This window comes from Ailuropoda melanoleuca, chromosome 12 (assembly GCF_002007445.2).
Source record: "Ailuropoda melanoleuca isolate Jingjing chromosome 12, ASM200744v2, whole genome shotgun sequence".
NCBI classification, from domain to species: domain Eukaryota; kingdom Metazoa; phylum Chordata; class Mammalia; order Carnivora; family Ursidae; genus Ailuropoda; species Ailuropoda melanoleuca.
The window spans coordinates 36,104,932-36,127,405 of record NC_048229.1 but is presented as its reverse complement, the minus strand read 5'-3'; the positions used below and the strand labels follow the sequence as shown (position 1 = coordinate 36,127,405).

At 59.1% G+C, this 22,474-nt stretch overlaps 1 protein-coding gene across 3 annotated transcripts; it reads left to right on the top strand.

The window, feature by feature from the left end:
- The first annotated feature begins 6 nt into the window (after window positions 1–6).
- Window positions 7–22,474, top strand: LTBP4 (latent transforming growth factor beta binding protein 4). 3 transcript variants are annotated; one of them, XM_034638197.1, is made up of 30 exons: window positions 7–234; window positions 3,564–3,755; window positions 3,935–4,182; window positions 4,259–4,361; window positions 4,759–4,833; window positions 4,946–5,068; window positions 5,591–5,755; window positions 6,395–6,541; window positions 6,665–6,772; window positions 7,387–7,518; window positions 7,602–7,727; window positions 8,456–8,581; window positions 9,148–9,390; window positions 9,884–10,009; window positions 10,098–10,217; window positions 11,114–11,242; window positions 11,446–11,571; window positions 11,959–12,081; window positions 12,272–12,403; window positions 13,509–13,640; window positions 13,720–13,845; window positions 15,572–15,718; window positions 17,022–17,288; window positions 17,574–17,645; window positions 17,955–18,083; window positions 18,274–18,420; window positions 19,161–19,313; window positions 20,024–20,404; window positions 20,794–20,946; window positions 22,027–22,474. In XM_034638197.1, exons 1-30 carry the CDS (start codon window positions 21–23, stop codon window positions 22,179–22,181), a joined length of 4,620 nt encoding a protein of 1,539 aa, XP_034494088.1. In that variant the 5' UTR covers window positions 7–20; the 3' UTR covers window positions 22,182–22,474. The 3 variants fall into 3 exon arrangements, with proteins under 3 accessions (XP_034494088.1, XP_034494087.1, XP_034494089.1); XM_034638198.1 differs by lacking the exon at window positions 7–234 and adding an exon at window positions 2,946–3,097; XM_034638196.1 differs by having other exon boundaries at window positions 6,395–6,772.

The following is a 22,474-nucleotide window of genomic DNA, read 5'->3' as shown; positions in this document are numbered from 1 at the left end:
GCGGCGCGCGGGTGTCGCTAATGGTGCTGCTGGCGCTGCTCGGGCCGCAGCCCGTGCTGGGCCGGCCCCGAGAGCGCCTCCGCGTGCGCTTCACCCCGGCCGTGTGCGGCCTGCGCTGCGTCCATGGGCCCACCGGCTCCCGCTGTACCCCGACCTGCGCGCCCCGCAACGCCACCAGCGTGGACAGCGGCGCGCCCGGCGGGGCGGCCCCGGGGGGACCCGGCTTCCGCGCCTGTGAGTGCGGGGTGGTGGTCCCGAGGGAGGGGCTCCCAGGGGGAGGAGGGTCCCCGGGGATGGGAGAGACAGTTCCCCGGGGAGAGGGAGCCCAGATTCGGTGTGCAGGAGTGCCGGGGAATCCCCCTGGGGTATCTAAGGAAGGGGACTTAAATTCCTGGCGTTTGGGGTTGAGTCCTGAGGGTCCCGATTTTGCAAGCAATGAGGGTTCTCAGGGACCTGTGGTGTCCCACGTGAGGGGACTGCAGCCGGCTTTCATGCCTCTGAGTCAAAGTGGGAGATACAAGAACAGAGGGGCCTGGAGCTTGGGGGAAGGGAGCCCCAATTCTGAGATTGTAAGGAGTCCCTGGAGACCAAGGGAGAGTTTCAGGGACCCTAGGGGTGTCCCAGTTTCTATGTCTTGGGTGGGAGGGATTAGGAAAATCCAGGGTGGGAGTGCCTGTGAGGAGGGGGATTGGGGTGAGGAAAGTTGATCCCAAGAGCTGAGAGGGAAAGGGTCCCTAGAAGGAGAATCTCTGCAGGCCCTTGAGTTGCAAAGGTCGCACGTGGGAGAAAAATCCAGATAGGAGGACAAGGGGAAGGGGCGCCCCCTGGGGGGCAGAGGGGACAGGAGGGTGTGCACCAGGCACCCCTACAGTAGGGACCCCCCCCCCCCCCCCCCCCCCCCGCCAGGGCTTGGGTGAGGTGGGGAGGGCGGGCCACCTGTTGGCCCCAGGGTGCAGGGATGGGCGGGCTCTCCGGGTGGGGGCCTACCTGCCCCCAACCCCAGAGGCCCTCTGGAGTGGGGAGTGGGGGCCCCTGGCTCTGAGAACTCGCCCAGCCTGGCCCCCAGCCAATCCAGCCCTGGCCGGCGTGAGCTCATCTCCCGCCTGAGCCCCCGCCCGCTGCCACTCCCTCCCTCCTCCTCTCTCTCCCTCCTTCCTACACTCCCTCCCGGCCCAGCCCCAACGCGCCCGTGCCAGGCGCCGTGCCCAGGCGGGTGCCAAGCCCCTGGAGGCACAGGAGGGGCATGTGAAGGGGGACTGACCCCAGCAGGACCCCGATGTCCTCATATCCTTATTCCTCCCGAGGTGTGCGTGGGGCATGGAGTTGGCAGTACCCATGTATTGACCCATACAGGGTGTGGGAGCCCCAAGGGAGCTGGGTGGGGGAGCTGGCATTTAGACCGAGAAAAGGTGGAGAAATGCCCTTGGTGGCTGGGAAATGCCCTGAGACCTAGCTGGATTCCTGTGACCGCCAGCAGAGACCCTTCCTATTTTGGAATCATGATTCCTAGTTAAGCCTCTCCTGCTACTCAATTAAGGACCCTTATTAGGGCACTCTGGAGTCCTGGCCTGACTCCCTTAAGTGGGGGAGCCCAGAATCTCAGCCTTCAGACCCTAAGCCTCCTCCCCACCCCTATCAACAGACTCCAGAGACCAGCCCCTCCAGTAAAGTTCCCTCCCATTCTTCTGATGTAATCCCCCCAAACTGTGCCCCTCACCAGAGAGCTCTGTAGTATTGTCCCTCAGCTACTCCTCCCTACTTCCCAGAGAAACCCCAGATTACAAACCCCATACAGTGATGACTGCACTCCCTAGCTGAATTCTCTTTCCTCAAAGGACTACCATTCTCTTACAGTTCCAACTAAGTGCTGTCAGATTCCTGATTCCTAGCTTTCCAAATCCTGCTTTTCCAGCTGGCCCCCTCCCCAGGAACTTCTGATCCATCTATCTTCACAGAACCCCAGAGCTGGTCTTGATCAGCTGATTGTCAGAAGAAGACTCTCCAGACACTGTGTTCCCCCCACACAGCCGTTAATCCGAAGACTTGGGCACCTAATCCCTTAGCTGGGGGGTGATGGGGGGAGCCACAGTATCTTAGAATCTTCCCAGACAATTGAGGCTCTTGTGTGCTGGGGACTCCCAGGGAATCCCATGTCTCCATGTAAACCCTGTTCTCAGCACCCTCAACTTAGCTGTCCCCTAGAAGGCACTAGAGTCCTGTTTTCTAGGTAACTCTCCCCAAAAGAATTTAACAGATTTCTAATGAAAGGAAGCTTCGGTTTCCTCTGAGCTAGGCTCTCTTTCTATTCTAGAAACCTTGAGCCATCTTTGAATCCCAGAATACTGCACTCTATCTGATCTCCTTCCAGGAGTCCAGTCTCTTTACCCTTCTAAATAGAAGGGGCTTCCTCTATGCTTTCCCTCTCTCCAGTGTGTGGCTCAGAATCCCACACACGCCTTCCTGGACGGCCCCAGCCGCCTGCCCCCTTCCTCCCTCCTCACAGCTGTCTCCAGCTGTTCTCTGCAGCCCCGGGGGAGAAAGGGAGGGGGTGCCCTCGCAGGATACGTCCGGCCTTCTTTGGCTCAGAGGGCTCGGGGCTCCCCAAGGGTCCGGAATGCGGAGCCGCCGCCCTACCCCCGCCGCACCCCTCTCTTTGTTTACCCCGCCGCACAGCTGGCAGTGCCCCGCCCAGAGGTGGCCAGGGGCCCAGCGAGGGCGGGCAGAGGGGAGAGGAGGCGCGTCCCCGTCGTGGCCCCGCCCCGGGGCTACAGGAGGCGGGAAGGCAGAGCTAGAACTCTGCAGCCAGAGCCGGAGGGGACGTGGGCGGAGACAAAGCGCGGTGGGTGGGGCTAGGTCGCCCCGATAGCCAAGGGGGGGGGCGGGAGGAGCGTGAGCCAAGGAGCCTGGGGAAATCGGCGTGAGAAAAGGAAGGTGGGCGGGGCTAAAGGCAGCAGGTTAAACACCTTGACAGGTGAGGTTTAGAATCCGTCGGATAGAAGGTAATGTGGGCGAGTAGCTTAGAAGGGGACGCACAACCAGTGGGCGGAGCTTGAGTGTCGTGGCTGCGGCCAGACGGAATCTGCGTGTGCCGAGAATGGTAAAGAGACAGGGTTGGGAGGGGAATGGTGCCGGGGCGGGGGGGGGTGACCGAAATGTCGATTTAGTCAATGGAAGAGACCAGCACCGGGTCTGCGTAGCTAAAGACCCAGCCAGATTATTAGATGGGCGGGGCTAACTGCTAAGGAAAGAGCGACAGTGGTCGGGCCTGAGCCAGTGGGCGGGGACAGCGCTGTCTCGGTGGGCCTGGAAAGCCTGGACTCCGCCTGAAAGTGGGACTGGAGAGGAAGGGCGGAGTGACCTGAAAGTGAACGAAGAGCCGGAGGGCGTAGTGAGCTGACCCAGTGGGCGGAGCTATACCCGAGGGCTGTAGGATTGACCCAGCCAGTGCAGGTGGCCAGGGCTGGTGAGGGTGACACGAGACAGCTGAAGGCGGAGCGACTTACAACGAGGTGATACTTAGCGTCTAACGTTAGGGCCTGAGCTAGCCTCTCTCTCTCCCCCAGTCCTGTGTCCCTTGATCTGTCACAACGGCGGTGTGTGCGTGAAGCCTGACCGCTGCCTCTGTCCCCCGGACTTCGCTGGCAAGTTCTGCCAGCTGCATTCCTCGGGCGCCCGGCCACCGGCCCCGGCCATGCCGGGCCTCACCCGCTCGGTGTACACCATGCCATTGGCCAACCACCGCGACGACGAGCACGGTGAGGAGAGCGAGGCCGGGGTCCCGTCTGACGCATCTGCCCACTATCTCGCCGTTTCTCTGACCCTCATCTTTCCTGCCTTCCCCTGAGTATCCTCCAGCGCGCCCTTCCCCCATTCCTAGTTCCAGTCCGTAAGAACCCGTGGAGACGCCCCTTTGCCCTGCCGTGCCTCCCTCTAGGCGTGGCGTCCATGGTGAGCGTCCACGTGGAGCACCCGCAGGAGGCGTCCGTGGTGGTGCACCAGGTGGAGCGTGTGTCCGGCTCTTGGGAGGAGGCGGACGCCGAGGCGGTGGCACGGGCGGAGGCGGCGGCGCGGGCGGAGGCGGCGGCGCCCTACACCGTGCTGGCACAGAGCGCGCCGCGCGAGGACAGCTATTCCGATGCCTCCGGCTTCGGTTACTGCTTTCGGGAGCTGCGCGGAGGCGAAGTGAGACGAGGTGGGTGGGGAGGGGCCCGGAGCGCGCCACCACGCGGGGGCGCGCTCACCCAACACTTTTCCACAGTGTGCGTCCCCGCTGCCCGGGCTCCGGACTCAGGAGGTGTGCTGCAGAGGGGCAGGCTTGGCCTGGGGCGTTCACGACTGTCAGTCATGCTCGGAGCACTTGGGTAAGCCCCAGGACGTCCCTGAGGTGCTCGGAGCTGGGGAGAGGTGATAACCCCGTGGCTCCCGGTACCCTGCCCACAGACAAACCTTGTTCACAAAATCTAGCCACACCTACCCAGTTGCGGGGATCATTTCCAGTCTAGATCTATCCATACCGCTCTGGGACCGCCCGCTCCACTTCCTGACTTTGGGTACTCTGTTCTCATCCCACCTTTATGCCACGGCCCCACTCACGCATTTCTGGAACCTCCCACGTTGCCTTCTGTCCCACCGCCTACCTAAGGCCCACACTGCACTCAAGCCACACCTAACATCTTTTAATCCCTCCCATCTCTTTTGTCCCCGCCCATCTATTTTCGCTCCGCTCGCCCCGTCCCACCCCTCTCTCTCTCTCCACAGGGATTTCAGACAGAGTGGGCACCCCAGATGGACCGTGTCCAACAGGCTTTGAAAGGGTTAATGGGTCCTGCCAAGGTGAGCGGGGGCGGGGCGGGGGGTAGTAGTGGGAAGGGCTTGGCTGTATAAGCTGGGCTGGCTGGGAGCTCATCCCTGACGCCCCTGAGACCACTCACTGCGTTCCTCGCAGATGTGGATGAGTGCGCGACCCGCGGGCGCTGCCAGCACGGGGAGTGTGCGAACACGCACGGCGGGTACACGTGCGTGTGCCCCGATGGCTTCCTGCACGACTCATCCCGCAGCAGCTGCATCTGTGAGCCACCAGGAGGGGGCTGAGGCTGGATCCCACGTCTGTCCTCCCAGCACCCAGACCCATTCCAGAACATCCCTGGGCCTTAATTCCCTTAGACTCCCCAGATCCTCCCAGACTCCCACCAAGCACTCTTGTTAGACTCCCCTCAGAACGTCTCAGACTCTTACACATCCCCAGACTACCTAGACCTTCAGCCCCTCTAAGAACCCTTCATATCTTTAGGTCTATATCCCTTCAGATCTTCAGATTTTCTTAGCTCTTCTCAGGCCCCGAAGACTTTCATCTCCCTCGACTACCAGACCTTCTGCAGACCCCAAGATCCTTCTCAGATTCCCTTATTCCTTCCTCAGGCTCCAAACCTTCCTCCAGACCCCTCACCTCTCCTTCAGACCCTCTCAGACCTCTTCTGAATGGCCTTTACACCCACCAAACCCTCCCGGGGACCATCCTCCTGTCTCCCAGATCCCCTAGTTCCTCTACACTCCCAAGCCTGCCCTGAATAATTTTCTCCCCAACCCCCAGCCCAGCACGTGATTTCAGAGGCCAAAGGGCCCTGCTTCCGCGTGCTCCGCGACGGTGGCTGCTCGCTGCCCATTCTGCGCAACATCACCAAGCAGATCTGCTGCTGTAGCCGCGTGGGCAAAGCCTGGGGTCGAGGCTGCCAGCTCTGTCCGCCCTTCGGTTCAGGTGAGTGCCTCCCGCCTGGACAATCTCTAGACTTGACTACAGGGTGCCCACTCTAGGCCCCGCCCCCGGGGCCCTCAATCCGGATTGGGCCCTAGCCTGGGCCACGCCCCCAGCCCCTGAGATCCTCAGACCGGACTCCAGGCCGGGCCCCACCTCACGCCTCCTGAGTCGTGGCCAGCCTTTACTATGCCTAGCCTTTTAGATACACTGTTTGCCCAACCTTGTCCCCAAGATTTGGCCAAGTCCGGAGTTCCTGAGACCCTGCCTTCAGCCTAGGCTCCTTCTTGGGCCCCACCCCAGACACCCCCTTTCCTGAGACATTTCCCCAGCAGTCTAGCTTCTGCCTAAAACCAGACCTTTCAACAGACTAAACCAGATCCCATCTTCAACCCTTGTCCCTGTCCCTATCCCAAATAAGGAAAAACACCCCTGGTCCCACCCTTAGCCTCTGAGATGTCCCATTCTTTGGCCAGGCTACTACCCCAAACCAGCATCCAGCCCAAACCCCTGACCAACACCCAAAACCAAGCCCTGCCCCCAGTCAAGGCCAGATTCCAGACTCCTCTCATTCCCTCCTGCTTTCACATTCTCTCTCTCACTCTCTCTCTCTCTCTCTCCCCCTCCCTTTCTTGTTCCCAGAGGGTTTTCGGGAGATCTGCCCTGCTGGCCCTGGCTACCACTACTCGGCCTCTGACCTCCGCTACAACACCAGACCCCTGGGCCAGGAGCCACCCCGAGTATCCCTCAGCCACCGGGCTCCACCCTCCACTCCTAGGCCACCCTCAGGTGAGCTGGTTTCTGGGGGAGGAGATGCCATCTCCAAGGGGCTGCCCCAGCCTCATAAGGAAAAAAGGAGAGAGGGGACATCCAAATTCAGGTCTCCATTCACTGATACCCCTTCTTTGCCAGGCTTTCTGCCCACCCACCGTCCAGAACCCCCACCTGAGCCCAGGCCTGGCCCTGAGCTTCCCCCGCCCAGCATCCCTGCCTGGTCTGGTCCTGAGATCCCTGAATCAGGTGCAGTAGAGGGAATCGAGGGCATTGATGGGGGTATTACAGGTGGGGACTTTAGGGGGAAGCTCCAAGGTGAAGATATCAGGATAGGGATGTTACAGCCAGAGGAGTTAAGGAATGGGTGGGAAGAGAGAAAGGTTTGGAGAGTCAAGTGTTGGGTAACATTAGGAGCTGGTGTCGGACAGGCCTGGGTTCAAGATCTCTGTCAACTGGGTAAGGCATTTAACCTCTCTGAGCCTCAGTTTCCTTATCTGTAAAGTGAGGATCATTGTGAGGATTCATTGAACTGTCTCTGAAGAGTCGGCCACATAGTAAGTGCCCAGTTAACGTTAGACAATCACTTTTCACGCAGAGGGCACTAAGAACGTATCTCGGGCAGAGGGGTGGAAAGCAAAATATTCAGAAGTGGAGACTTCGGGTGGCAGTAAAGGGAATTTGGGCAGAGGATCTGATGAGAATGTCCATAATAAAGGAGAGGAGGCTCAGAAGCACAAGACTGGGCTTGGGGAGGGACATCCATGAGGATGTCTCAGGCAAAGGATCTGAGGGGAGTGTACTGGGATGAAGGGGACAAAAGATTCAGAGATGGGGGAACCCTGGCTGTCTGGCCTCCCCAGGTCCCTCTGTGGGCATGTGTCAGCGCAACCCCCAGGTCTGCGGCCCGGGACGCTGCATCCCGCGGCCCAGTGGCTACACCTGCGCCTGCGACTCTGGCTTCCGGCTCAGCCCGCAGGCCACACACTGCGTCGGTGAGCCTGGCAGTGGGGGTGGACGGAGGCGGGGCGGGGGGCTCTGCCAGTCACCTCCTGACCAGCCCCCTCCGTGCCCTCAGACGTGGACGAGTGTCGCCGTGTGCCCCCGCCCTGTGCCCCCGGGCGCTGTGAAAACACGCCAGGCAGCTTCCATTGCGTGTGCGGCCAGGGCTACCGAGCGGGCCCGCGGGGCACGGAGTGCCTGGGTGAGAAATCCGCCAGCCCAGCTCCAGGCCCCACCCTGCCCCCGTCGCGCTCCAGCAGTTCCCGCCCTCCCGCGCTTCCCCACGCCTCTGCTCCCGCCCCCCGATCGGCTCCCGCTCTCCCTTCCGCCCCACCACTGCCTCTTCGGCACGCAGCCGGCTCTTCCGTCGGGGCCGGTCCCTGCTGTACCACGGCTTCTCTCCGGGACCAGGTCCGGCTGCGCTTCTCCTCCGCCCCGCCCCCTCCATATTCCCGACTGGCTCCCTCCCACCGCCGGGCCCGCCCCTGTCCTACACCGGCCTCAATCTATCACCTGACCACGACCCCCGATTCCCACCCTGCCGCACCCGTGCCCCGCCCGTCCTCACCCCGTCCCGGCCCTCTCCTCGCTCCTGCCTTCCCTTTGTTCGGTCCCCATAGCCGCCCTTCCTGCCCTGGCCCTACCCAGGTCCTGCCCTCCCCAGATTGCCCCCCTCTCGGTTCCTCTCTCCGCCTCTGCCTTGGCCATGTCCCCAGTCGTCGTCTGGTCCTCTCTCTCACCTGCCTTCTTCCCTCCCTCCCCGGGCTCTCCCGCTGCCCCTGGCTCCCGCCCCAAGGTGGCCCCGGCCCAAGTTTGGCTCCGCCCCTGCCCTCTCCACCTCCCATCCTCCCTGAGCCCTCTGAGGGCGGGCGTCGGGGGAGTGAGGGGGAGTGTCTGCCCCAGTCTCAACCTCCGGGTTGGTGCCTGCAGACGTGGACGAGTGCCACCGTGTGCCGCCGCCGTGCGACCGCGGGCGCTGCGAGAACACGCCAGGCAGCTTCCTATGCGTGTGCCCCGCTGGGTACCAGGCTGCTCCCCACGGAGCCGGCTGCCAGGGTGAGGAACTGGGAGGGACAGAGGGGAAGGGGTGTGGGGGGAAGGGTACAGCGGCAGTGATGAGGGATGGAGAAACTGAGCAATGAGGTAGGGGGAGGCTGATTGCTGGGGCGGGGTGGGGGGTAGGTTCTAAGAGCTGGCAGGCAGCCTTGACGGCTGTAGAGACACAGTGACATGGGGATGGAGAGGCCAGGTGATTGGAAACAGAAAAGCTGAGTCATGGAAGATGGAGAAGCAGAGGGATGGAGGATGGAGATGTCAGTTATGGGGGAAGGGGGTAGAGTTATTGAGAACAGTGCAGAAAGAGGCCAATTGGTGGGGACTAGAGTTCTTGGAGGCCGACTGGAAGCTTAGGGATTGAAAAGGTAGGGGGATGGAGGATGGAGAATTTGAATAATGGGGAACAGGGGGTTAGAATGAGGCAGACAAGGAGGCCGAGTGATGGGGACAGGGGGGCAGAAGGATGGAGAGGGGAAAGTGAAAGTGATGGAGGTCAGGGAGGCCAAGTGGAGTGCAGGGGCATGGGGGGCATAAAGGTGTGACTCTGGGCCCCTTGCCCCACGCAGATGTGGACGAGTGCACGCAGAGCCCAGGCCTTTGTGGCAGAGGGGTCTGTGAGAACCTGTCTGGCTCTTTCCGCTGTGTTTGCCCGGCTGGCTTCCGGGGCTCGGCGTGTGAAGAAGATGTGGATGAGTGCGCCCAAGAGCCACCGCCCTGTGGGCCAGGCCGCTGTGACAACACAGTGGGCTCCTTCCACTGTGCCTGCCCGGCTGGCTTCCGCTCTCGAGGGCCGGGGGCCCCATGCCAAGGTGAGGGTGTGCAGTCCAAGCCCATTCCACCCCCATTGGCTGTGGGTACTGGTGAGAGACATGGTTGGGGGGCAGAGAGACAGGGTGATGGGGCTTGGTGTGGGAGAGCAGGGGCAGAGAGGAGTGGAGGTGCTGAGAGGGTGGGGAGAGTTTGACTCCAACGTCTTCTCCCCTTTCACCAAATATGAGGGCGCTCTCCATTCCTCCTCCCTTTTGGAATGATTCTCTTGGCTCGTGGGAACCCTGGGGAGGGGGCCACACCCTGAGGTGGGGAGGGCAGCTGCGGGAGGTGGTGCCCTAGCTTCACCGTGGCAGCTGGAGAGACCATTAGTGGGGGCCCAGGGAAGGAGTCTGTCCTCCTGGGAGGTGGGATGAGCCTGGGCAAAGTCCAAGAGACTGCCTCCAGACTGGAATGTTGGGGTGGCTGGTGATAGCAGTGGGGATGGCTGGGTCCAGGCCCCTCTCTCAGCCCCACCGGTTCCCTCTGCCCCAGATGTGGACGAGTGTGCCCGCAGCCCCCCACCCTGCGCCTATGGCCGGTGTGAGAACACGGAAGGCTCCTTCCAGTGTGTCTGCCCCACAGGCTTCCAACCCAACGCTGCCAGCTCCGAGTGCGAGGGTGAGGCCGGGGAGGGAGGGAGGAGGGTGGGTGGGTGAGGGGGGCTCCGGGCTGCTCCTTCAAGGCCACCTTCTCCCCTGCCCCCCAGATGTGGATGAGTGTGAGAATCACCTGGCCTGTCCTGGGCAGGAGTGTGTGAACTCACCCGGCTCCTTCCAGTGCAGGGCCTGTCCTGCTGGCCACCACCTGCACCATGGCCGATGCACTGGTGAGACCAAGCCCTGGTTATGACCTTAGACCTGCATCATGCCCCTTGACGTGGCCCGTAACCTCCTGACCTGGACCTTAGTCCCCTGGACCCCCAGAGTCTGACTGTGACTCTTGACCTAAATTATGGGCCCCTGACCCATACTGCAATTCCTGATCTGGACCATGAACCTTGACCCTGAACGTGACATCTGAGTTTGTGACCCATGAACCCTTAACTTGGCTGTGACATTTGACCCTAACCATTACCTCTGCTAATAAACCCTCACTACAACCCTGATGGCAGTTGTAACCCTTCTGATCCTGACTGTCCCTTGACCCTGAATGTGACCTGTGACCCCTGAACCTGTGACATTTGACCTAGCCATATCTCCTGCCATAACCCCTGATTCTCTGTGACCTTTGATCCTATCTCTCACTGCCCCTAACCATTCTGAGAATACCTTCCCTGGCGCCTGATTTGGTGCATGATCCCTGACCTGACCCCTGACTAGAGGCGGAATTCTGGACCCTGACTCTTACCCCTGATTCGAATTGGTCTCATATGCCAATCACTGACTCTGACCCCTGATTCAGCAGAATGCCATCCAATGATCCTGGTTTATAATACCTGGTTTCTTGCCCTAATTAATTTCTCCCAGTCCTAATCCAGAGTCCCTTCACTGACACCAGGATCCCACCACAGGGAGTTCCCAGAAATCCGGACCCCCAAGGACACCCAATTATGGTCCCTAGAATCAGGGAATCTTGGTCTCCCCCACCCACTTCTGCCATGGAGCCTTCACCTCATATCCAACCTGAGACACTACCCGCCAACTTCTCCAGACCCCTCTGCCCCAAGGGAATCCTTCCAGTGTCCGTAGACCAGGACCCCTTCTGAAAGCCGCGTTCCCACAGATGTGGACGAGTGCAGTTCAGGTGCCTCCTGCGGCCCCCACGGCCACTGCACCAACACCGAGGGCTCCTTCCGCTGCAGCTGCGCGCCCGGCTACCGCGCGCCCTCGGGTCGGCCTGGGCCCTGCGCAGGTGGGCAGGGGCAGGTGGGCAGGGGCGGAGGGGGGGGGCGAAGGCGAAGAGGGGGCCGGGGAACCTGGGAACCCCTTGGTCTGGGTTCCTGGGTCAAGGCTGTTGGGGAGATGGAAGCTGGACTAACAGGCTGCGGGTGGGGCTTGCCGGTGGAGTTGCTCCTTGGGCGACGACCCCGTAGCCCCATCTTTCCCGCACCCTAGACGTGAACGAGTGCCTAGAGGGCGACTTCTGTTTCCCGCACGGCGAGTGCCTCAACACCGACGGCTCCTTTGCCTGCACTTGCGCCCCCGGCTACCGGCCCGGACCCCGCGGAGCCTCTTGCCTCGGTCAGTACCCAGGCTGGGCCTGGACCGGGAAAGGGGAGGCTTACACCAAGAAAATCAGGACTAAGAGAGGGAGGAAGGCGGAGTCTGAATTTTTGGACTGAGGTCTCAAAGCATCAAAGTCAAAGCAGCTATCGTGGAGCTTCCAGGCGGCGCCCAGGGAGGGGCGGGGTTTGGAGGGGAAAGGGCGGAGTCTGGATAAGATGCGCCTTGATTGGAAAGGGCGGAGCCTGAACCCGTCGGAGGGGTGGGGCTTGCGGGGAAAGGAGGAGCCTAAGGCTGGAGGAGGGAAAAGAGTGGGAGACCTCAGCCAGAGGGGCGGGGCAAGGGCGGCCGAGGGACCTGGCCTAGAATGCTAAGCAGAGGAGGTGGACCGCCGTTGTCCCGCAGACGTGGACGAGTGCAGCGAGGAAGACCTCTGCCAGAGCGGCATCTGTACCAACACCGACGGCTCCTTCGAGTGCGTCTGTCCTCCCGGACATCGTGCCGGCCCGGACCTCGCCTCCTGCCTCGGTGAGAGGCGCCTCCCCGGCCTGATCCCTGCCCATCTGCCTCCCTTCTGTTGTATCCGTCTCCCCTCCGCTGCTTTTTCCCTTCCCCCCCGTCTGACTCTCCACTCCCTTTTATGACTCCCTCACCTGCTCTGCTTTGCCTCCCAGCCTCCCCTGCTTCCCCCGTTTCACTGCTCTGTCTCCTTCCTCAGACGTGGACGAATGTCGCGAGCGGGGCCCGGCCCTGTGCGGGTCCCAGCGTTGTGAGAATTCCCCGGGCTCCTACCGCTGTGTCCGAGACTGCGACCCTGGCTACCACGCGGGCCCTGAGGGCACCTGTGACGGTGAGACTACTCTCCTCCCCCACCCCTGCCCCAAGGGTCAGCTCCCTTGGGGACTGAGGAGGAGAACCTGCCTTCCGGGCTTCAGGGGAGGGGAGGAGCCCCCAACCAATGCACTAAACCGTGTCCCCACCTCTGTGGTGGAAATAAGCCACCAGTGTGCCCTTGAATTTTCTCATGGAGGTGAGGTGTGAGGATTTGGGGGGCAAATGAAATGACTGTGGGAATTCCACAAGAATTCATTAAGCACCTACTGTGTGCCAGACCCTGGGGGTGCAATAGGCAATGAATCCAGCAAAGTCCCTGCCCTCATGGAGATGAAGGGGGAAAGTTGGGGGGGGGGAAGATAGACAGTAAATAGGCAAGTAGATTCAAGGTTCATTCAGCAAACAGTTTGGGGCACCTACTGTGTGTCAGGCACAGTTCTACACCCTGGGGATGCAGGGGGGAAGAAGACAGACACAGGTCCCTGTATTGTGGAGTTTATAGTCTAGGGAGGTGACAGTTGGCATGCCAAGAGATACATGGATAACATAATATCAAGTTTAAGAAGGAAAAGAGAGGGGGCACCTGGGTGGCACAGTCGTTAAGCGTCTGCCTTTGGCTCAGGGCGTGATCCCGGCGTTCTGGGATCAAGCCCCACATCGGGCTCCACCACTGGGAGCCTGCTTCTTCCTCTCCCACTCCCCCTGCTTGTGTTCCCTCTCTCGCTGGCTGTCTCTCTCTCTGTGTCAAGTAAATAAATAAATAAAATCTTAAAAAAAAAAAAAGGAAAATATAGGAGGATAACTGGACAGAGATGACAGGGCAGTGGGGGAAAGGCCTTGACCTAGACACTTGAGTGAAATGAGAGAGGGAGCCGTGCAGATAGCCAAGGGAAGAGTGTTCCCAACAGAAGGAACAGCAAGTGCGAAGGCCCTGAGGTGGGACCATGTTCGGACTATGTGAGAAATGGCAGTGAGACCTTAAGAGTCTCAACACTTTAGAAGCTCAGACTCCTCGAATACCAGATTTATAGACTTCTCAGTCACACTGGGAGCAGCACCGGGAACTTGTGAATCCAGTCCTGTGACTCCCCTCCCCTCTCCCACCCCGCCTTTTTCCGCAGATGTGGATGAATGCCAAGAATATGGCTCAGTGATTTGTGGAGCCCAGCGCTGTGAGAACACCCCTGGCTCCTACCGCTGCACACCGGCCTGTGACCCTGGCTACCAGCCCACGCCAGGGGGCGGATGCCAGGGTAGGTGTCCGTCCAGCTTTGGGTGAGATGTGGAGGGGAGGGAGGGTCCAGCAAGGGCCTAACTGTCTGGTGGTTGCAGATGTGGACGAATGCCGGAATCGGTCCTTCTGCGGGGCCCACGCCGTGTGCCAGAACCTGCCCGGCTCCTTCCAGTGCCTCTGTGACCAGGGATACGAGGGGGCCAGGGACGGGCGTCACTGCGTGGGTACGGGGCTCCTGGGGGTGGCTGGGGCCAGAGGTGGGGGGGGCGTCGGTCAGGCCCTGCTCCTCTCCACAGACCTGAACAGATGTGAGTTCACATTTGCTGTGAGCAAATACGAACACACACACATTGGGCCTGCGGAACTTAGACCTTGGACTCCACATCGTTTCCGTATCAGTCAGGACTGCTTCAGTTGCAAGCAACAGTAAACCCATTCATTCAGATCTTGTTTTGGGGGGGCCTAAAAAAAATACATGCATAAAGTGTGTAAAACACACACTGATCTTTTTTTTTAATGCACACTCATCTTAAGTGCACATAAACATTTTCTTTTTTCCCATTTTCTGAGGAAAATGTCTAAACATACAGAAAATTGGAAGGCCTGTAGAATGAACGTCCACATACCCATGATCTATATTCCATTATTCTTTTATTATACTTGCTGTCTCACCTATCTGTCTGTAATCCACCTTATCTCTGGGATCAGTTTAAAATTAAATTGCAGACATCGGTACACTTCTCCCTAAATTCTTCAGTATGCATAGCATTAACCAGAGTCCAGTAGGTGTTTCCAGATATTTCCATTTGAGGTTCAATTTACATAGAGTGAGCTGCATGAATCTTAGTGAGATATATATATATAAGATATAAAATTTTATATATATAAAATATATATAAATATATATTTTATATATAAATATATATAATATATATAAATATAGAGAGAGTGAGCTGCNTAAAAATATATATAATATATAAAATATATAAATCATATAAAATATAAAATAAAAAATATATAAAATTTTTAAAAGTAGGCTCCATGCCCAGTGTGAAGCCCAAGATGGGGCTTGAACTCACAACACTGAGATCAAGACCTGAGCTGAGATCAAGAGTTGGGCGTGTTGGGGCGCCTGGGTGGCACAGCGGTTAAGCATCTGCCTTCGGCTCAGGGCGTGATCCCAGCGTTCTGGGATCGAGCCCCACATCAGGCTCTTCTGCTATGAGCCTGCTTCTTCCTCTCCCACTCCCCCTGCTTGTGTTCCCTCTCTCGCTGGCTGTCTCTATCTCTGTCAAATAAATTAAAAAAAAAGAGTTGGGCGTGTAACCGACTGAGCCACCCAGGCGTGCCAGTTATATATTCTTTAAATTTTGACAAATGCAAACACGACAGGATTTATTTCTTTGAGAATAATTAAAGCGGTGAAGTCCTGGAAAATGCTTGAACTTGAGGCGCACTCGGGTCCAGGGATTCTAACAAGGCTAGCTGTCTCCCCCCCTCAGCTCTGCTTTCCTCTGTTGTGTTTATAATTAAGCAGACTCTTCACAATGACAAAAAAGGCCCTAGCACCTCCAGGCTTACATCCTCAGCTTGGCAACCCTAGAGTTCAATTTGCTTGTTATTTCTAGCAAAAGTTCCAGGATTGGCTTCGACTGGCCCAGCTTGGTCACCACCCATCTCTCTGAACCAGAGAAATGCAGTAATCTGGTTAGCGGTGCCTGGGCCTTGTGTCTACTTGGAGTAGATTTAATCCTATGTAAAAATACATGAGTTGAAAATGGAGGAGGCTCCCAAGGGAAATTCAGGGTTTGTCCCCAAAAGATAACTGAATGATGGGGTCTGGGTGATTAAAAATACCCGTTATATTTGGGTATTTCAGACTTTCAGACCTTTGGAATCACAGATGTTTACAACCACTGACTCTCCCTCCCCTTTGTCTCATGCTCACAGATGTGAATGAATGTGAAACACTACAGGGTGTGTGTGGAGCTGCCCTGTGTGAGAATGTCGAAGGCTCCTTCCTCTGTGTCTGTCCCACCAGCCCTGAGGAGTTTGACCCCATGACTGGACGTTGTGTTCCCCCACGAACTTCTGCTGGTAAGACTGATGTGGCTATTTAACTGATGGCTGCAGGGCTCACAGAAAAATATGTGGACTAACCATTCTAGGCATGGACGGCTGCCATCAGTTAAATGTTGTTGTTTTAAATAACAATAAAAAATTCAGAACACATGGGTTAATGTGGGTGGGGGGAATTGGTGTCAGCCCTGTCCCTGACTCTACTAGATTCCTTCATTCAACAAATGTTCCCAGGGAATCCACTGTGTTTAGGCCCTATTCTAGGTCCCAAGGACACAGAGACCACTCTGTCTTTAAAGGGGCTTACAGTCCAGAGGGGGCAGGCAGAGATATCACCAGATAGTGACAACCAGAGAAATCTGAGCTGGAAGGAGGAAGCCTGGGCCAAAGGGAACAAGGCTCTGAGGGGGCAAGGCTAGGGGATTGTGGGAATCCAGAGGAGGTGCCTACCCCAGCCTGAGAGAAAAGTTAGAGCTTCCTATAGGCAGGGAGGTCTGAACTGAGAGCAGTAGGATGAGTAGAAATAAGGCAGGTGAAGTGGGTGGGGAGGGCATTCTGGGCAGAGGGTACAGCAAGGGCAAAGTCCTGGCAAGGCGACAGAGGACCTGACATGTTTGAGGAACAAAAATAAGTTCAGGGTGGCAGTCTGTACAGAGCCAGGGATGGGGTGGGGAGGAACGAGGCCGAAGGAGGGTGCAGTGCCAGGTTGCACCAGTTTACCGTCTGCGGGAGGCTGGCCTTCTCTGAGGGCAGTGGGCACCGTGGAAGGGTTTTGAGTGGGAGAGGGGTATCACCGGATTTTAAAGCCTCCCTCCAGCTGCCATATGGAGGACTGGAGTGGGTGACACTAGGGGCTGGGAGCCTAGGGAGCAGGCTGGGGCAGGGACCTGGGCAGGAGAGGACAGGACTGGACCAAGGCAGCGGTCGTGGGAGAGGAGGGGAGGGCAGGTGGCAGAAGGCAAAAGGCCAGCGGACAGGCTGTGGGCTGCCTGGTGGAGGGGAGAGATGTGTGCAGGCCCAAGCCTAGGTTTGGGAAGACTCTGAGGCCAGTTCAGGACGCACTCGATGTGAGGACCCAGGAGGTATCCAGGAGGCCAGAGAATGCCCCCCACCCAAACTGCACCTGGGACATGGGCCAGACACCTGGGAGGGTGTGAACTGGGGAGACAGGAGATGAAAAAAGGACAGGGGGTGAGAATGAGAGAGATGAGGACAGATGGGGAGAGGTGTGGAGTCCGGGTCTGCCAAAGTTTCCTCATCTATAACATAGGGGTGAGAGGCTCAGCCCACACTGGGCTAAATTAGCCCTTTGCTTCCCTAGGCACATTCCCAGGCTCACAGCCCCAGGCACCTGCCAGCCCGGGTGTGCCTGCCCGGCCACCTCTGCCATCCCCACCCCGCCGGCCCAGCCCACCCAGGCAGGGCCCTGTGGGCAGTGGGCGCCGGGAGTGCTACTTTGACACGGCGGCTCCGGATGCCTGTGACAACATCCTGGCACGGAATGTGACGTGGCAAGAGTGTTGCTGCACAGTGGGCGAGGGCTGGGGCAGCGGCTGCCGCATCCAGCAGTGCCCCAGCACCGAGACAGGTGGGTGGGCAGGGCCTGTGGGGTGGACGGAGGGCCGACGGTTTGGGTAGAGAGGGGGGATGGGACTGGGACAGCAGACACATCTGGACATGGGCTGGGGTACTGGGAACTGTAAGGGCAAGGGTGAGCTGCCAGCCAGGTGGGCATGAGGCTGAGAGGTGGGCACAAAGGCAGGGGGCCTGAAAACTTGGGTGATGAAAGGTGGCCTGGGGGGCAAGAGTAAGTCCAGGGTCGGGCAGGGGCCGGGTCGAGGGTGTCTGGGCTCAGCTTTGTGTCTGTGTGCAGCCGAGTACCAGTCACTGTGCCCCCATGGCCGGGGCTACCTGGCACCGAGCGGAGACCTGAGCCTCCGGAGGGGTAAGGCCAGACTTCAAGCCCCACTTCCCCTCAGCCCCCAGGCCCAGCTCCGTCTCACCCTCTGGGTCTGTTTACCTATATTTCTCACCCTGTTTCTCGGTCCCCCCTACTCCGCCCCCCACCCCGCTCTGTCTCTCTACCTCCACCCTTCCGTATCTCTCTACCTCTGGGTCTCTGTCGCCACCTTTCGGTCCCTCTCTTCCCTGGTCAAGCCTCGGAGCCACACATTCCCCCATCCGGCCGCCCCACACCCTGGCCCGCCCCTCTCTCGCTTGGTGTGGGGCGCGCCTCTGACCATCCTTCCCGCAGACGTGGACGAGTGCCAGCTCTTCCGAGACCAGGTGTGCAAGAGTGGCGTGTGCGTGAACACGGCCCCAGGCTACTCGTGTTATTGCAGCAACGGCTACTACTACCATGCCCAGCGACTGGAGTGCGTCGGTATGAGCCCCTCCTCCTTCCTGCTCCCCACCCTCCCCAACCCTTGACCCCGCCAGCCCCTCTCTGGAACGTGGCCATCGCCAGCAGGAAGTCCTTCCTGGAGTCTAGACTCCATCCATCACTTCAACGCGCTGGGAAGTGGGAAGGGGTAGAGGGCTGCTTCCTAACCACTCCCTCCACGCCTCCCTAGATAATGACGAGTGCGCGGACGAGGAGCCGGCGTGTGAGGGCGGCAGCTGCGTCAACACCGTGGGCTCTTATCACTGCACGTGCGAGCCCCCGCTGGTGCTGGACGGCTCCCGGCGCCGCTGCGTCTCCAACGAAAGCCAGAGCCTCGGTAGCCCCGCCCCCTCCCCCCGGCTCCGCCTCACGCCCGCGCCGGGCCCCGCCCCCGCGCTCGACCACGCCCCCTCACGCCCCATTTCGTCGTGGTGCCGGATACTCACAGGCCGGGTGGCCTGGTGTCCAACGTTCTCCGGAAAGCGAAGGTTCCAGAGGCGCCCGCCACTTGCTGGCCGGGTGTACCTGCACTTTGCTTATCGCCTCTGGGCCCCGGCTTCCTTTCGGCACCCTGGGTGCGCTGGCGATTGCCTCTGCCTTAGGGGGTGGCTGTGCGGAATTTTATTTCAGGACCGTTATGGGACCTGGTCTTACTAAGTGCTAAAGCCGTACTTCCTGTTATGATTTCCCTGTGTGTCTCTGTCTCTTTCCACCTCTCTGGGCTTTCTGGAATTTCTGCCTCTCTCTGGGTCTAAGTTTGTTTCTTTTCGTCTCTCTCTCTCTCTGCATCTTTGCTTTCCTGTTTTTCTTGGAGGCTCTGACCCTTGGGATGTGTTTGTCTCTATCTCTTGGGGTCCTTTCTTTTTGCCCACCAACCCAAACTCTCTTCTCCTTCCACTGCCTCATGCCAGACCGAGCCTACACTCACCTGGAGCTACCTCAGGGGGCCTCTGGGAGGCAGATCACAGCTGAGGAGACGCATCTGGTTTTAGGCAGTGGGTGGCTGGGCTGCTCCAAGCATTGGGGAGGACCCGATCCCACCTGTCCCACCCTGATGCATGCTGTCTCTGCCCTCAGATGACAACTTGGGAGTGTGCTGGCAGGAAGTGGGAGCTGACCTTGTGTGTAGTCGCCCTCGGCTGGACCGCCAGGCCACCTACACAGAGTGCTGCTGCCTCTACGGTGAAGCCTGGGGCATGGACTGTGCCCTCTGCCCCGCCCAGGACTCAGGTACCACCACCTGCCTGGGCCACAATCAGAGGCCAAGACAGCCCAGGAGACCCCTCCTCCCAAATCCTGTACCCTCAGACCTCAAAAGCAGGTGCTCAGAACCCCCTGTCCTGGCCCACAGACCTCCAAGTCCCAGTGTATTGGACACTCACTTCTAGGTGCCTAAGACCCCAGCACACAACCCCAGAGATCCCCAAAGCTTGGCTCTTAAAAGCCCCGCGTCCCCCAATCCTTAGCCCTTGGGAACTCAACCCCAGGCCCAAAACCCTGGTCCTTGGTCCTCAGGCCTCCAGGTGCCCTGGCTCAGATCCCCTCCAATGCATCCTGGGCCCACAGGCCCCCAGTAGCAGTCCATGGGACTCCCCAGCTCTGGTCCCTAAAATACTCCCATCTTATTTCTCTAGGACCCTAGTCCAAGATCCCATGGGTCCCCCAAATTCCAGCACTTGGACCCTGATTCCTAGCAGCAGTACTTAGAACTCTTGATCTCAGGACTTTGGAATCCCAGTCTCAGCCCTCAGCCCCCTAATCCTGGCTCCAGAAACCCCAATACTGACCCTGTGATCCCAGCCCCCTCCTTGGAAGCCCCTCCGCTGCCTCAGCCCAAGGCCCTCCTCACTCCTCTGGGCTCCTCTTTCCACGCCGGGGACATGAATGGTGGGTGCTGAGGCCAGCAAGGGCTAACCATGAGGCTTGGCTCCTGTTCACAGATGACTTTGAGGCCCTGTGCAATGTGCTGCGTCCACCTGCATACGGTCCCCCGCGGCCAGGTGGCTTTGGACTCCCTTACGAATATGGCCCTGACCTAGGTCCACCCTACCAGGGCCTTCCCTATGGGCCCGAATTGTATTCGCCACCTGTGCTCCCCTACGACCCCTACCCACCTCCTCCTGGGGCCTTCGCCCGCCGGGAGGCCCCCTACGGAGCACCACCCTTCGACATGCCTGACTTTGAGGACGACGGTGGCCCCTACAGTGAATCTGAGGCTGCCGTGCCACCTGGCCCAGGCAGCCGCTGGCGCTATCGGTCCCGCGACACCCGTGGCTCCTTCCCAGAGCCTGAGGAGTCACCTGAAGGTGGAGGCTATCCTGGTGAGCACCCCGGGCGAGGGATGGAGACTGAGATGATGAGTCAGGGGTGCAGAGAGATGGAGACAGGGAAGAGGGAGAGAAAAAGGGTGAGATCCAGAAACAAAGAGAACAGGGGGCGGGGGGAGGTGTTTATTGGCTCAGAGATATGGGGAAACACAGATGCAGTCGGAGAGAGCGATGGAGAGCAGTGATGAAGAGGGACAGAAAAACACCTGCAGACCAAGAAAGTGAGGAGGATGGGGAGAGCAAAGCGAGGGAAACCGGGCCCCACAGCGCCCCCCGCAGCCCCGGAGCCAGACTCACAGTTTAGAAGAGGATACCCGGCCAGGGGCGCGGCCCCACGTTGGAGGTTCAAGGGATGGAAGGCTGAGACCCCGTGTTCTCTGCAGGCACCCTGTCTGGGCCCTACGAGGGACTGGAGGCAGAGGAGTGCGGGATCTTGGATGGCTGCGCCCACGGCCGCTGCGTGCGTGTCCCCGAGGGCTTCACCTGCGACTGCTTCAGTGGCTACCGCCTGGACATGACCCGCATGGCCTGCGTCGGTGAGGGGTGGCCAGGGCTAGCCTGCGTCGGGAGAGGGTGGAAGCTGGAGGTGGGAGGGGGGATGTCAGGGACATCAGGGGGTCCAGCCAGACCAGAGGGAGCAGGAAGGAACTCCTGCACAGGGATGGGACTTGCCGCAGAAGGTGAGGTCAGGCTGCGAGGACCTCAGGGACCTGGCCTGGGTGTGAAGCAGGATCGAGGAACCCTGTAGAATCCTGCAGGTGTGATGTCTAAGGACTCCCAGTGCTACCTGGGGCAATTTGCTCGACCGCTTTGGAGAGCTTCGGTCTTCTCGTCTGTAGAATGGCAATATGAATCATGGCTGCCTAGTATAGACAGCAGTAAAGCAAAGTGGTTACAGTCCAGGACTCGGGGGGATATTGGACAGACCTCAGGCTCGGTCTAGCAACGTGCCGTGCGACCCTGGACAGGTCACTGGCCCTTTAGTTTTTCCATCCCAAAAAGGAGCATGGTTGTAGAACCTGTTTCATTGAGTTGTGACCATCAACTGATTTACACTGACCCTGAGCCCTGTGTGTAAACCACGGCTCAGTAAAGACAGCTGAGTTTCCCACGGACTCACCCAAGAAATAGCACGGGCCTGGGCCCTCAGAGACTCTGAGAGCTGGTCTGAGAACTCGCTGGGCAGAATGGGGGCTTGCTGTGTGATATTGGGCAAGGAGCTTCCCCAGGCAGGGCCTCGGCTTGCTCATATGTAAACGGGATCACAGTACCTACCTCATAGGGTTATTAGGAGGATAAATACACGTACTGTGCTTTAAACAATGTCTGATACAGAGTAAGCATTGGTCGTTGTGATATCATTATCAGTATATTTTCCTAACGAAAACCTAGTGACCTAGGGGCTACCATCCCCATCTCACAGAACACAAAGCTGAGGCACAGAGAGGTTAACCACCTGCCCAGGCTCACACAGCCAGCAGGTGGTAGTGGCTGGATTCGACTCCAAACAGGAGGCTCAGCATTCGCACCCCTTTACCCCAGGAGCCCCAAGGGCCAGACAAGCGGGCTCCGGGGTCCCCAGGCCTGAGCAGCACTCCCTGTACCTCTTTCTGCAGACATCAACGAGTGTGATGAGGCCGAGGCGGCCTCCCCGCTCTGCGTCAATGCACGCTGCGTCAACACCGATGGCTCCTTCCGCTGTATCTGCCGCCCAGGATTCGCACCCTCGCACCAGCCGCACCACTGCACGCCCGCGAGGCCGCGGGCCTGAGCCTCGGAGGCCCCAGGCCCTTTGCTCTGCGCCTGCGCACTCGGGTCCCTGCCACGCACCCTCCCGCCCGCTTGTGCGCATGAGCAGTGGGTGCCTGACGGGCGGCAGAGGAGGGACGACAGAGGAGGGACGCACGAAGCGCTAACCGTTGGAAGGAGGGATGCCCTTCACTGCTCCTGCCACTGTCAGCCCCTCCTACCGACTCTGCGGGACCCCGGGACTAGCCCACGGGCCCCTTCACGTTCCCTCTCCTTTTTATAAACATTTTCAATTAAAAAACACCTATTTTGTAG

Coding starts and splice junctions, on each gene's coding strand:
- LTBP4 (XM_034638196.1), top strand. CDS start 21: ATGGTGCTGCTGGCGCTGCTCGGGCCGCAGCCCGTGCTGGGCCGGCCC. Junction 3,756..3,934: donor CCACCGCGACGACGAGCACG/GTGAGGAGAGCG, acceptor GCCTCCCTCTAG/GCGTGGCGTCCATGGTGAGC. Junction 4,183..4,258: donor GGGAGCTGCGCGGAGGCGAA/GTGAGACGAGGT, acceptor ACTTTTCCACAG/TGTGCGTCCCCGCTGCCCGG.